This window comes from Vulpes lagopus, chromosome 4 (genome assembly GCF_018345385.1).
Source record: "Vulpes lagopus strain Blue_001 chromosome 4, ASM1834538v1, whole genome shotgun sequence".
NCBI classification, from domain to species: domain Eukaryota; kingdom Metazoa; phylum Chordata; class Mammalia; order Carnivora; family Canidae; genus Vulpes; species Vulpes lagopus.
Genome location: NC_054827.1, coordinates 50,451,303 through 50,466,819, shown reverse-complemented (window position 1 = coordinate 50,466,819; position 15,517 = coordinate 50,451,303). Strand labels below are relative to the sequence as shown.

Below are 15,517 nucleotides of genomic sequence, written 5' to 3'. Positions count from 1 at the left end.
ACTTGATGATCCCTCCCTTGCACTTCATTCTCTCACTGTCTTCAGACACCTTCTCTTCTGTCACCAGGGATGCTCAGTCTTCTTTATCCTAAAATCTGTCTCACCCTGCTGTGTACCACCCTCTGACTGCCATTATTTCCCAAGCAGCTCAGCTCATTCATTTCCCCTTGTTTGCCCCTCACACTTGCCATTTCAATGGAAAGTCTCTTTTTAGTGATCATGTCATCAAGCCCAAGGGGATTTTCTCAGTCCTCATCAACCCTGACACTGACCATTCCCTTCTGAAGCTTCCATCCAGGGTGTTGGTGGTGACAACACACTTCCCTTATTTTCCTCAGCATTCCTCAGAGTCTCTCTGCCTTTTTCTACTCCCTTTCAGCTTTTCCATAATGAAATTCTTTAGCAAGGGCCTGTCCTCAACCCTTTTCTTTTCTTCTCTCCCATTTTTCCAGACTCAGTCATTCACCCTCACATCTGCAGCTAACAACTCTGTGCACATGATCTCCATATATACATTTTTTAAAAAGATTTTATTTATTTATTCATAGAGACAGAGAGAGAGAGAGAGAGAGAGAGAGAGAGGCAGAGACACAGGCAGAGGGAGAAGCAGGCTCCACGCAGAGAGCCTAACGTGGGACTCGATCCTGGGTCTCCAGGTAGTGCTAAACCTGCTGCGCCACTGGGGCTGCCCTCCATATATACATTTTGAGCCCTACCTGCCTTACCTCCCTAGCCTGGTGCTCACCCTCACTACCCACTACTTGAATTAATGTTGCTCTCTGGGTGCTGGCCAAGCTCCCACAGCCAACCACTCTGCCCTCGAGGATCTTTCCCCCTAACCCAGACTCTCCAACTGACTTCCTGTTATCTATCCTTACATATATGGCCTTAGACCCTCTGCAGTTGATCTTAGCCAAAGGGCTGAAGAAGTCATGGCCTCAGAGCTTCTGAATCATCTATCCTTTATTCTTTTCTCTCCTCATATTTATCAGTTGATATAATATCCAGAATATGTCTCATCTGTTTTATAATTTCCATTCAAACCCACAAAGTCTTTATTGAAAAACATTTAGGGGGCAGCCCGGGTGGCTCAGCCATTCAGTGCTGCCTTTGGCCCAGGGCATGATCCTGGAGACCCTGGATTGAGTCCCACATCCGGCTCCCTGCATGGAGCCTCTTTCTCCCTCTGCCTGTGTCTCTGCCTCTCTCTGTGTGTCTCTCATGAATAAATAAATAAAATCTTAAAAAAAAAAATTTAGGGACGCCTGGGTGGCTCAGTGGTTGAGCATCTGCCTTTGGCTCAGGACGTGATCCCAGGGTCCCGGGATCAAGTCCCACATTGGGCTCCCCACAGGGAGCCTGCTTCTTCCTCTGCCTATGTCTCTGCCTCTCTTTCTGTCTCTCATGAATAAATAAATGAAATCTTAAAAAAATTTAAATACATGAGGGACTGCATGGCTCAGTTGGCTAAGTGACTGACTTTTGGTTTTGGCTCAGGTTATGATCTCAAGGTCGTGAGATGGAGCCCAGCGTGGGGCTCTGTGCAGAGCGTGGAGTCGGCTTAAGATTCTCTCTCTCCCTCTCCCTCTGTCCCTACCCCATACCCCGCTTACATGAGCCCTATCTTTCCCAAAAAACTTTAAATACAAAAGTAGTACATACTTGTGTTAAAAATGCAAATGGTGTAATATTATTATAATCAGATGCATTAGTATAGAGAGTAAAAAGCAAATGTTTCTCTTCATAAAAGTGAACCTTCCCTTTCATATATTTATTCCCCAACCCCTCCCCAAATTCTGTTTCTTTGCCCAGTGATCCAAGTATGCTTTTTTAAAGTAGTGGATTTATAATCAAATTTTTTCTCATTAATGGGATTATACAATACAATGTCTTGCTTTTTTTCCCTCCCAGATATAATATATAGATCTTCCATGGAACAGAATAGAAAGTCCAGAAATAGACCCACACAAATATAGCAATTAATTTCGAGAAGGTATAAAGTCAATTAAATGGAGAAAGGGTAGTCTTTTCAACCAATGGTGCTGTAACAACTGACATAGGCCAAAAAAAAAAAAAAAAAAAATTAACTGCAACCCTTATCTGACAAAAATATAAAAGTTGACTTAGATGGATCACAGAGCTAAACATAAGAGCTAAAAATTACATTTCTAGAAGGAAACATAGAAGAAAATATTTATGACCTTGGGTTAAGTAAAAATATCTTATGTAAGACACAAAAAGCATGAGCCAAAAAAAAAAAAAGAAGGAAAAAATGAAAAGTGGGCTTTATCAAATTAAAAACCTTCTGCTTTGTGAAAGATTCTGTTAAGAGAATGAAAAGAAAAGTTATGGACCAGGAGAAAATATTTTCAAAATACTTATCTGCGAAAGGATTTATATGTAGGATTTATAATGATACATACAACTTGATAAGGAGAAGACAAGAGATCCAATTATAAAATGAGTAAAAGATTTGAAGAGACACTTCACCAAAAAAGAAATATCAATGGCAAATAGGCACATGAAAAGGCACTCAATGTTATTCATCATTAGGACAATGCAAATTAAGACCACAAGGAGATACCACTACACACCTCTAGAATTGTTCAAATTAAAATGACAAAAGCAAGTGTTGACAAGGATGTGGAGCAACCAGAACTCTTATACATTGCTGGAATGTATAAGAATGTAAGATATTCACTTTGGAAGACAACTAGGCAGTTTCTTATTAAGTCACATATACAATTATTACATAACCTAGGAATTCAATTCCTAGATATTTTACCCAAGAAAAATGAAAACATATGTTCACATGAAGACCTGAGAGCAAACACTGGTAACAGCTGAATTCATAATAGCCAATAACCAAGCAAAACTACCCCCCCAAAGCAATAAACTGAAGATAACCAAAATGTCCATCAATTGGTGAATGGATAAACGAACCATGGTACATCCATTAAACGGAAAACCAGTTAGCAATAGAAAGGAACAAATTACTGATATATGTAACAAGGCGGATGAATCTCAAGACATGATAAGTAAAAGAAACCAGACCCAAAAGGCTACATACTGTATCATTCCATTGATATGAAATTCTGGGAAAGACAAAGCTATAGAAGCAGAAATTAGATCAATGGTTATCAGAGATTGGGGTAGAGACAGGGGGTGAACTAGCTAGCTGGCCTAAAGGCACTTTTGAGTACAATAGAAATGTTCTATACATGGTGGTGGCTGTAGGATGTCATACATTTTCCAAAACTCATTAAAGTATAAACTTGAAAAAAGGTGAACTTTATCTGATTGAATTACTGGATTGAATTTACCTGTCTGAAGTAAGCCTAACTAAAAAATAACAACAAAACAAAACAAAACACCAAGGAAAATAGAAGGAGGAAAGAAAGAAAAAGAAAGGAAGAAGGAAAGAAAGAAAGATAGATAGATAGAAAGAAAAGAGGGATAAGCAAAAGTATATCTATATATAGAATTTATATACCAGATGGTGAGCTGATTTTAAATTTTTTTTGATTTTAAATTTTGATAGATAAGGCCAAATTGTTCTCCCAAATGGCTATACCAAATTATACCTCCACCAGTAGAATCTGAGAGTGCCTATTTCCCCATGCTATGGCACAAATGGATATAATCAATTTTTTAGAAGTTCTGTCTATTTGATGGTGAAAAATGTTATGATCTTGATACTTCAGGCTTGCACAGTTAAGATCTTGTCCTAATTGGTCTCTCCACTTGCAGCCTTTTCTCTCTCCAAATCATCTTATATATTGTTAATAGACTAATCCTTCTTGTGCCTAGTTCTAATAATATCACGAAATTTATTAACGATACCCCATTGCCTACAAAATTATGTCCAGACCCTTTAGCCAGATATTTGAGTCCTTGTTCTACCCCAGCTCCTACTTTCTCTCTTCTCTGTTACTGTCTTCTCATTTTTAGCAGAAAATGTTGACTCAAACCTCTAGCTAAATGGTTATTACTCCCTTTTCTTTCCAGCTTTTTGGGGGTAGAGATGACACGGAACACTGTACCGGTTTAAGGTGTACAGTGTGAAGATCTGATACACGGATGTATCAGGCAAGATAGGCATAATCAAGCCTGTCATCAGATAAGAAAGATTGAGGTTTGAAAGTAAACTTTTCTCCAAGATGATACACTTTTATGGGACAGAGCAGAGCTCAGAACTCAGCAATTCTGATACCCAGTCCAGGGCTCTCCGTACTAGCCCCTATTGCCTCGTCTTCCAGCCATCTCCAACCTTTCAGGTTGTCAGTCCGTCCTTCCCATATCTATTCTGCTCCTCAGAATTAAGGGGCCTAGGGATGCCTAGGTGACTCAATGGTTGAGCGTCTGCCTTTGGCTCAGGTCATGATCCTGAGGTCCTGGGATCGAGTCCCACATCGGGCTCCTTGTGGGGAACCTGCTTCTGCCTCTGCCTGTGTGTCCCTGCCTCTCTCTCTCTGTCTCTCATGAATAAACATAAAATCTTAAAAAAAAAAAAAAAGAATGAAGGGGTCAAAAATACCATGGGAGGCTCACATAGCATTTGTTAAAATATCAGAAAGTTATATGCCACACAAGCAATCTATTAAATATTACCACCCACCCTTGACGAACATTCCTTCATAACGAACTGGTAGGCTAGCTTCAAAAGCAGAGGGGCACCTGGGTGCTCAGTCGGCTAAGCAGCTGCCTTTGGCTCAGGTTGTGATTTTGGGGTCCTGGGATGGAGCCCTGCATCAGGCCCATTGCTCAGCAGGGAGTCTGCTTCTCCCTCTCCCTCTGTTCTCTATCCCTCTCTCTCTCCCTCAAGTAAATAAAAAAAATCTTAAAAACAAAACAAAACAGGGAGCTCAGGTGGCTCAATTGGTTTGATGCCACTTTCGGCCTGGGTTGTGATGCTGGAGACCTGGGCTCGAGTCCACGTTGAGCTCCCTGCATAGAGCCTGCTTCTCCATCTGCCTTTGTCTCTGCCTCTCTCTCATTCTCTCTCTCTCTCTCTCTGTGTCTCTCATGAATAAATACAATCTTAAAAAAAAAAAAAAACACCCAAGAAACCAAAAGCAGAATTCCCAGACTCCTTGAAGTTCTGAGCAATAATATGGCAGCCAAGTCATATGAATATGAATATGGAGCTTATTCTACTATCTCTTCCCACTCCTGGTTCTTGGCTTCATTCACTTGGGCTTCACGTGTTCCTCTCACCCTACCTTCATGTCTGAGTTCCATCATTCCCCTGCAAACAACTGCCTACAGCTGCCTCTTGGGACCAGACACCCCGTGGACTTTGGAAGGAAGGGGCCATGTAGGCCCTGAAAGTGAGCATGGGGCCAGCTGGCAGGGAATTCTGGGGTCGTGGGTACCAGACCATGGAGGGATGTGGGCTCTTGGTGGGGTGTTCCTTTGGCTTCTCAGACTCCTTGTCCTGCGGGGAGAGGTGCAGTTGGAGGAGACCCACTCTGGGGGCCTCCCGAAACCTGGGGCCCATTGTGCCTAGGTCTAAGGGTGGCACTGATCCTAACTCTCTCCCTCCCCAAACCAGAGAGCAAACCTTTCAAGGACCCAGGCTAATTCCCCCCTCCTCCCGGGAGAGATTGTATTTTATTGGAAAACAGGACAGGAGAATTCTAGCTGGAGCTCAGCCCTAGGTAAATAAACTAATCTCTCTGATTTGTTTATCTATACAATGAAAATTGTATGAGGTAATCTCCAAAATCATTATTTCCATCTTCTTATACAGCCTCCCCCCAGCACTAACAGGTCATAGAAGGTGCTCAGAGTGTTTGCTGCAGTTTGTTTTTTTTGCATCATTTGGTCTGAATGCCCCAAGGCCTTGTCTTAATCTCTCTTCTCAGACAGAAGTGTTCATGGGTGCACGTGTCTACACATGTGGGGGCATGCATATGCCCCTACTTGTACCACTCACTCTGTCTTGGACTTACATACCACACAACCCGCTTAGCTGGAAGGTTAGAGCCCCAGGAGACATCTTCTTAGACACTCCAGCAGAATGCATTCACTCCTAACAGAGGTAACGTTCAGTTTTATGCCTTCAGAGCTTGGAAACTAGGAGACCCTAGGGGTCTTTCTATAGAGAGTTGGTGACCTTGAGTCATTTCTAATATCTCAAAGTTGCAATTTTTATTTCCCACGGATGTCAATCCGTTCTTTACGGCTCAGCAAACATTTTATTTTTTCTGAATTGAGAGGGAGACTTCTTCCTCTAGGACCTGGGTACGAGTGTAGGTGCCAGCTTACCGCAGACTGGAGCCAAATCTGAAAGGTTGAACCACTTCCCTGGGCAGGTGGATACTCTGGCTCAAGTCAACAAATGTATAATGAGCGTTTTACCAGTGCCGTGGGAATTCCCAAGCAGGATGACACCATCTTCGAACTTCGTATTAATTTGGTTGGAGAGGCAGAGGGTCAATTCATAAAAGGTAAAATAATACAATAGGATAAGACAATTTAAGGATCACCTCAAGGCAGTGGTTTGGAGGCAAGTGACGTGTTCATACAATGAGTTCAGAGGGTGAAGAAAGGCACGAACAAGACGTCCTAGGTCTAGGGCCAGGGTATCCCGGGGCCAGACGTGCCTGAATAGGCAGTGTTTTCACAAGGCTACTCAACCTGGAGATTACGGGCTGAAGGCCAGGTATGCAAGATCCTCTGTTCGCAAGCTGGTGGGGAATCCGTTGTTAAGAACGGCTGCTGCTTATGATAGGGAAGCATAACTAAGCACAAGACAAATTAGGAACATCAACAAGAGGGGCACCTGGTTGGCTCAGTGGTTGATGGACTGCCTTTGGCTCAGGATGTAATCCCAGGGTCCTGGGGTCGAGTCCCACATTGGGCTCCCCATGGGGAGCCTGCTTCTCCCTCTGCCTATATCTCTGCTTCTCTCTGTGTCCCTCCTGAATAAATAAATAAAACCTTAAACAACAACAATAACAACAACAAAAGACAACATCGACAAGAGCTATCTTTAACTTTTTATTGTCAACCATCTTCCGTGAAGCTAACAGGTGGGTCCTTCTGGGAGGGTGCTGAGCCTCCTTCAGAGGAAGGGCTATTACTGATTCTCCAAGTCTCCAGGGGCCCAGGTGTCTGGGTGGGTTGGAGCTGCGCGCCTGGGCCTAGCAGGGGAACCCAGGTGGAGCGCAGCCGGGGCCCTTTGGCCAACGGAGGTGATCCACGTTTTCCACCAACCCCTATAGTTTCCCAGACAATAGCGTCCCCGACTCACACCTTTAAGTCCCCGGCCTGGTGCGAGCATCCTACCAGGAGGCGAAGATCCCAAATCGCCAATTGCACGTTCGTTCGGCGCGGCCCCTCGGTCAGCAGGTGTCTTCAGAGGCCGACGCCTGGCACGCAGCGGGTGCTCCCCCGACGTCCAGCCCCTCGTCGGCTTTCCTCGGTTCCCGTCCCCCCCGGACGCCTCTCCTCGGACGCCGGGCGCTGTCCCCAAGGAGAGCCGCTCTCCCTGGCGGGGCCTGGCCGTGCGCCCTCCCGGCAGCTCCGCGGCCGGCTCGGCAGGCGCCTCCCGGAGGCCTCCTACGTGCGCGCGGGGCCGCGGGGCTCCCAGAGCCGCCGGACAGGCGGGAGCAAGGACGGCTGCGGCCGCGCGCTCGTCCCACCCCCGGGCTGCACGGCGGGCCTCGCGGAGGGAGGGCCGGGCTCCCCCTGCGGCCGCGGGCGCCCCCTCGCACCTGCCGCCCCGCCCGTCCGACCCGGCGCCCGCGGGGTGCGGCTCCCGCGGCTCCCGGCCCCCGCGCGCCCCCTCCCGGGAGGCGGGTGCCGGGGAGCCCCGCCGCGGCCCCGCGCGCAGCGGCAGGCAGCAGGCAGCAGGCAGCAGGCGGCAGGCGGCAGGCGGCAGGCGCCCGGCCGGCCGGGAGGGGGTGCTCGCCTCCCCGCGCCCGGGCCCGCGCGCCGCCGAGCAGCGCCCCGAGGCTCCGGAGGGGGCGGAGCGGCGAGGCCGGCGTGCGGCTGGCGGCCCCCGTCCGCCGATCGGCCCCGGCCCGGCCCGCCCCGCCCCCGCCCCCGCCCCCGCCTCGCCCGCCTCCCTCCCTCCGCGCCGGTGCGCGGCGCCCCGTCCCCGCCGCAGCCGCAGCGGCCGCCCCTGCCGGGCCCGAGAGCGCCGAGCCGCGAGGCCGGGCCGGGACCGCCGGGGGCGCGGCGCCGACGCCGAGGCGCGGCCATGGAGGGGAAGCCCCGCGCCGGGGTCGCGCTGCTCCCGGGGCCGAGCGGCCGCGGCCCTTCCGCCCGCCGCGCCCGCCGCCGCCCGGGGCTGCTGCTCCCCGGCCTCTGGCTGCGGCGGCGGCTGCTGCTGCTGCTCCTGCTGGCGCGGCCGGCCTCGTGCGCCCCAGGTAAGCCCCCCGCGACCCTCGGCCGCGACCCGCCTGTGCCCCCTCCCCCCCCTTTTTAATCGCTGTTATTTTCAAAAAATCCTGCTCCCCCGCCCGCCGCTCCCCAGCCCTCCTTCCTGGAGATGCTTTCCCATTCTTCTCGGGCCCAGCTAATAAAAGGCGCCGCGAAAACAGCGCGAGCGAGGGGACGATTCCGGCCGGTCCTGCTAAGGGTCTGCAGAAGCTCTCCCGAGGCGGGGCTGGGGCTTCCCCGAATGTGCCTTTATGTTCTCTGCAAAACGCGGGCGCTGGGGTTGTTACCTGGGGGCATGGCTGGATCCGTGTGGTCGGCCGGACGTCTGGGAACACTTGGTGGTCGGGGCGAAGGGGTACGTTCCCGGGGGGCGGGGGGGGCTTGAAGAACACTAGTGCATTACTCCCAGTAGCCCCGCGCCCCCAGATGCAGGCAGGCTGGCCGCGTCCCCCAGTGCGCCAGGACACAAAGAACATTCAAAGAAAATCTCTTGGAAAGCGCCCTGGCCGTGCATCTTTCCAGGGAAACAGCTGGTGCTATTACTTCTGCAAAGGCATCAGTACAATAGAGTGTGAAAATATTGTGATTCTGAAGTGTCAGGGCATGAAAGGGGTAAGGGTGGCTTTATAACAGAGGCAGTTCACGGACTCCTTCCTCCTCAGCATGGAATTAAGAGGCATCATTTAGGAAGGAGCATGTGGGCGGGTTTTGTTGGTGAAATGATTTAATTCATATTGCTTCTCTGAAATGTTTATTTGTCCACCCTGAGCGCGCACACACACACACACACACACACACACAGGATGGTCTGGAAACCATCTCTGAGCTGACGCGCTCTAAGCCAGTGGCCGCCCCAGCACACTCACACACTCGACCACTTTGGGGGCAGAGAAGGAAAGGTGGAAGGAGCAGCCCTGGGTGGCGAGCTGCTGCACAGTGAACACAAACCGAGCCATGGAAGCTCCTCCAAATCCTCCCTTCGCGGGAGCAGGGCCAGAGGACTGCCAAGTGGCTTTGGAAGGAAATGGAACGCATTTGAAGGTGTCCCTTGAACATCCCTGTCGGAATGATCAGCAGTGCCACGCAGGGAATGGTACAGTAGAGACACGGGAAGGGACTTCACGGATCATGGAGTGGAACCACTCCTCTTACTAGGGAGGAGACCCCATGCGGAGAATTGGCTTGGTCAAGGTCGCTGGTGCAGACTCCTGGTTTGCCGTGATACCCTAAGGCCCTGTGGCCTGTAGGCTTATGCACACCTGAGCCCCCCCCTCCCCAGATTTCCCCGCAGCGGGGTGGAACTCGGCCTCAAGGAGCCACAGCAGAGCTGGGGGCCCAGCTGATGCTAATGGACTCACCTGCGAGGGGACCCGACACACTGGCACACACACTGGCACACAAATCAGCACACTATTCGTTTCCATCTCCTGAGTGCTTCCTCTGTGCCAGATGCTGCATTTCATAGACATGACCCAGTCATGTCAGGAGTTCGGCATGATTAGCCCCGTTTTACAGATGAGGAGACTAAGAATTCAGGAGTTCAGGTTAGTTTGATTCCAAACTGTGCACTTCACTTCTGCACAGCTTCCCTGTGGGAATGTGGCCCACTGGACACTCTGCAGGTGTTGCAGAGAGAATAGGTAATTCTTTCGATATGTTGAAAGTGTATAGTGCAGCTGTTTGCCCTGCCCCTCTGGAAGTTTCTTGCCTTTAGAAGTTGTTTCTGGCTCCCATCAACCCCCAGTACAAATATTCAGCCCGGACACATGAAATTCGTCCTATTTCGGCCCTAGAGCTGACATCCCAGAAGTGGAGACTTGGTCCTTTCGCTCATTAGCGGATTGTGCTCCTCCGGTTTGGACAGTTCCTTCCAGGCCGGGTCATAGAATAGCACGTGAACCAGTGGAGGACACCGCATCTGTCCTCAAGGATCCAGTTGGAAACTCAGAGCAGGTGCAGATCCTCGCACCTAAGGGGATCTAAGATCTAAGGTGTTCTTAGAGAAGAACATCTTAGGTGTCCCCTAATGCAGTGCTGGGAGGCTGTGCGGAGCCGTCGGCGTGGAGGGTAGCTTCCGGGTAGAGGAGACCCGGCCTGGCGAGTGCTGCTTGATCCTGGGCAGAGGTTGGCCCACGTGTCCTCTCTGTGCCACTAGGACCCTCTGGCTCCCCATCCTGAGCGCGCTCTTTTCACCCTCAGAGTGAAGTTTGGGGGAGGCTTGCAGAACCCAGCCTGTGGTGGTTCTCTTTCTAAAAAGCCTTATTCAGAAAATGGCCTGTCTTAACCTTGTGTGGGATTTCCCGGGCCAGGCGGCAGTCCCTTTCGTGGCTGGCTGGAAGGATCTCCTCCTTCGGCAGGCTTCTTCTTCCTTGTTGACTTCCGTTAAATGGAGTCCACCACCTTTCAGTGGGTCCTCTCATTTTGGTCTTTATTTAAATTTCTGTGTTTTATCAATTTCCTGTCTATTTCTGTTTCATTCAGCAGCTTGAATGTGCCCTTTTTTTGGTTTGTTTAAACATTTATGAGTTTGGTCTTGACTGTTCACTGTTGTGGAAACAACTTGGAGTACTTTGGACTTGCTTTTGACTGGATTTTTTTTAGGCGATTGTACCGCCACAGTGTACAGAAAGAATTGTGCTCTCCTTTTCTTTATCTCATTCAGGGATAAATCTTTCTTAAAATAATATTTATTATGAAGTTGGTAACTTTGCAGAGAATTTGGAGTTACTAGAAGGTACAGAAAACAGGTACCCATAATCCCACAATCCGTAGATAACACGTAGTTCTTTTCTTTGTTAACATTTAAAAAGTGCAAATTGAATTATATGCACAATTTCATTAATTTTTTTCACTCAATATTTAACTTTAGCATTTTCCTATCATTAAATAGTGTATGAAAACACAGTGTTCCATCCTAATAATTTCCTTAATTGTTCTTTTATTATTTCCATCTTTTTTGACTTATAAATAATGCTATGATGAATCGCTATGTAGATAAGGCTTTATATTTCTTTGCTCGCGCGTGCGTGCGTGTGTGTGTGTGTGTGTGTGTGTGTGTGTGTGTTTAGCATACATTTCTAAAAGGAGATTAGAATGCAATTTATTTATTTATTTATTTTTTAATTTATTTATTTTTTTTAGAATGCAATTTAAATCTAAGACCCACCGGGCTGAATCTTTGCATGTTTAGTGTACTGGGTGCCTGTAGTGTACTGGGTGCCTGTTAGATGCTCTGTAAGTGGTTGTCGACGGAATCAACTTTTTCTGTAAAGCTGTAAGGCTGACTTTAGCAATTTATGCCATGGCCTGTTTCACTTCATCATCATCAGCATGGGATATTATTTTTAAAACTCTTGTAGAATAAATTTGTAATCTGTTAGTTTTTTTTTTTTTTTATTTTGGGTTGGCTGTTTTTTGGTTTATTTTGTATTTGTATGCTGTGAATTTTTTCTGTGTTTTTGCTCATGTGTATGTTTTGGGCATATATTTAAATCTTTATATGTTACGGATAGCAACTCTTTCTCTCCTGTTTGTTGCATTTCCCCCCTTCCAATGGATTTTCTCTTCGATTGTATATAATTTAGAAAATCAGAAGTTTTGAGTATTTTGATTAGCAAAATTTGCTGTTTTGCTTTTCTTTCTGTAACTTCTTTCATTGCATTTATTCTCATGGCATGTTAAGTTTGTATCTTCATGTACTTCTTTATTATTAGCCATTTTTTTTATTATTAGCCTTTTTGAGGTGAACATTTGTTGTACTTTTTGAGTAGTTTAGTAGCCTATGAACGAAGACTTTATTTTTATTTTTTATTTTTTTGTTTGTTTTTTTGAACAAAGACTTTAAATGTTTCAAAAGTGTGATTCCCTAGCCCTCAGGCATCAATAACATTAGGGGATGTGAGGGTTCTTGTTAAGAGTTTAGATTTCTGGGGCCCACCGTTTATATTAGAATCTTTGGTGGTGGTGCCTGGGAATCTTCATTTTTAACAAGTTCACCGGTGATTGTTAGGCACTTTAAACTTTGGAACCTCTGATCTAGAGACTGTACGCCCAGTAACTGAAAATTAATAGCATTTTGGGGGGGATATTACACCCTTTAATATCTTGCAGTCGCCTTTTCACTATTAGAACAATTGATTTAAAATTGTGTTGTTGCAGTTCTATCTTGTTTGCTTTGTTTTTTCTTTGGGTTGGGAGTCAAAGGGCATAGAGGACTTGATTTTAAATTCTCAGTCCTGGCCACTGGGGAACAGCTGCTGCCGCCTTTCAGGAAATGCCTCACTTAATCCTGAAAACAGAACCCAGCCAGGGAGTTGTTAAAACTCACCAGGGACCTGGGAGCCACAGGTTTTCTATCAGTGCCCTGGGTGCTTGAGGCAGCTAGTTACTGTAATTAGAATTACACAAGGTTGGTTCTCTCAGATGGGAAGATGCTGCTGTAACTGATCTAATTTGTTTCCAAGTTGTGACCACCCACCTTTCATCTGCACCTCCCAGTGACTGATCTCTTGTGCTTGAGTGGGATGATTTGTTGGAGGGCCCATTGAACTGTGAGCTAGCTGACCCAAGTGTGCCCTTTTCTGCTGATAACTTGCTTTGCGACCGTGGACCAGTTACCTGCTTCTGGGCTTCTTCAGCAGTGTAAGAAGAGGTCGCTGAGATGATCTTTAAATTCCCTTTTAGCTCTTATATTTCATGTCCACATGTTGGGTGGAATACACTTGTTATAGAGAGGGACAGTCCTGTGTCTGTTGAATGTTTGTAGCACTGTCTGCCTGTCCTGTAGATGTCCAGGGACTTGCTGAAGGCAGTTCATTCAGTTCTTCTTTTTTTCTTTAAATACTTTTTTAAAAAATATTTTATTTATTTATTCATGAGGGACACAGAGAGAGAGAGAGAGACAGAGAGACAGAGAGACAAAGACACAGGCAGAGGGAGAAGCAGGCTCCATGCAGGAAGCCCGACGTGGGACTCAATTCCGGGTCCCCACAATCACACCCTGGGCTGAAGGCGGTGCTAAACCGCTGAGCCACCCGGGCTGCCCTTCTTCATTTTAATCCTCCTCTACTCTTCCCTCTGCATCCCCACTCCTAGGACACATACTTTACTCTCTCATTTTTTCTTTTTGTCTCCTCCTTTTATCCACCTTCATTGATAATGCCTTAGGTATGCTAGTGCTGTGGCTTATAGCTTCAAGCATTGCTTCTCCTCATTAGTGAAAATCTGAGCTTGCTACTTAACCGTTAAAGTGTGGCCACAGACCTGCAGCATGTCACCATCTGGTAGCTTGTTGGAAATCCAGAATATCAGGTCCTAACCCAAACGTTCTGAGTCTGAATCTGCATTTTCACAGGTCCTCTGTTGATTTCGTACCTACGCTTGAAGTTTGGGAAGCACGGAGCTAGAGCTAGTGCCTCCTGTCCCAACTGGGGAAAAGTGGTGTTGGATCACGGGGGCCTGAGTCAGCCCAGACTACTCTGGAGCCATTCCAGATCTTCAGAGACCTTGAAATGCACCTACCTGAGGGACTCAGTCTGTGTGAATAGTGGGCAAGAGCCCTATTGCATTTGACTAGGCAACTTCAAAACAGAATGATTCTCTAGACCTGCACTGATTTCTTTTTTCTTTCTTTTTTTTTAAGATTCAATTTATTTATTCATGAGAGACACAGAGAGAGGTAGAGACACAGGCAGAGGCAGAAGCAGGCGCCCTCCTTCCGGACTCGATCCCAGGATCCCGGGATCACAACCTGAGCCAAAGGCAGATGCTCAACCACTGAGCCACCCAGGTGCCCAGACCTGATTTGTAACCCATTCATTCATTGTGGACATTTGGCTGGTTGTGAAAATACTGGAATAGCGCCATACCAGTTGGTAAATCACTGCTATACTGAGCATCTGCAGCCCCTCCAAGTGCTTAGGGTCTCCCTGCCCTCCCTCGGGAGCTCAAGATTTGAAGACTGAGTTGTACCTTCCTTAGATGGAGGGTCAGTGCACACAGATTTTTCAACCCTAGGGTGCGCCTCGTGGTGACAGACCAGCAGCTGACAGAGGGCCACCTTCCACTTTGTGTGTGTGGGGGGTGTTTGATCAAGAAGTGAAATAAGGCAGGAAGCCAGGGGGTGGTAAAAGAGTGGGTGGAAAGGTAAGGGCCCCTTGTGGTGGAAAGGGGGCAGGAGGGAGAAATAGCCTCATTTGGAGTTAGAGGCATTGAGGTGGGTTGCTTTGTGGAGAGAGATAGACAAGATGATCTTTTCTTTAAATTTATTTATTCATGAGAGAGAGAGGCAGAGACAGAGAAGGAGAAGCAAGCACCCTGTGGGGAGCCTAATGCAGGACTTGACTCCAGGACCCAGGATCACGATCTGAGCCGGTGGCAGATGCTCATCTGCTGAGCCACCCAGAGGTCCCCTCTCCAGGGTTTTTTTTTTTTTTTGAATTTTATCTGTTTATTCATGAGACACCCAGAGAGAGAGGCAGAGACACAGGCAGAGGGAGAAGCAGGCTCCTTGCAGGGAGCCCGACGCGGGACTTGATCCCGGGTCTCCGGGATCACGCTCTGGGCCAAAGGCTCAACTGCTGAGCCACCCGGGTGCCACGAGAAGAGAAGACCGTCTTTCGGGAGGATGGCAAGCAGGGGTGGCACTGGGGGCTTGAGAAAATACAACTGGCTTCCAGAGGAAATGGAGACTAGGTGAAGGTTGTGCGTGCCTGCCCCTCCACAGCCCTGGGTGGGGAGGGAGCGGGTGACTGTGCTCCTGGCAAGTCTCTGCCAGGTGGGGCCTGGAGGAGGCCGCCTGGGTGATGAGGGGCAGTGCCCAGCCCCGGGGAGTCCTTTAGAAACCCTCCTTGCTTCTTTCTTTGTTCTCCTGTCTCCTGTTGGGGCCTGTGGAAGCGCTGCCTTCACACCCTGGGTGAGTGCTGCTGGGGAGCTTTCAAAGAGGGAAGCCTCAACCCCAAAACAAGCCCGTTCTGGAGCCAGCTTTGGGGAATGTGGGCAAAGCCCAGGGGATAGGTGGGAACTGGTGGCAAGTCCCTGGGCTTTTGCTCCTCCTCCAGGGGTGGCCCACTGAGCCCCCTGGAAGCCACCCCTGGGAGCTTGTTAGAGGGGCAGAGGCTCTGGGTCC

At 48.2% G+C, this 15,517-nt stretch overlaps 1 protein-coding gene across 2 annotated transcripts in view; it reads left to right on the top strand.

Annotated features, from left to right (window-relative positions):
* The first annotated feature begins 8,120 nt into the window (after positions 1-8,120).
* The window catches only part of KIAA1549 (KIAA1549 ortholog), a 141,377-nt gene continuing 133,980 nt past the window's right edge, over positions 8,121-15,517 (top strand). For both annotated transcript variants that reach the window (XM_041752367.1, XM_041752365.1), the window contains exon 1: positions 8,121-8,378. In XM_041752367.1, the coding sequence (XP_041608301.1) occupies positions 8,210-8,378 (169 nt within the window). In that variant the 5' untranslated portion in view covers positions 8,121-8,209. The remainder of the gene's footprint in view (positions 8,379-15,517) is intronic.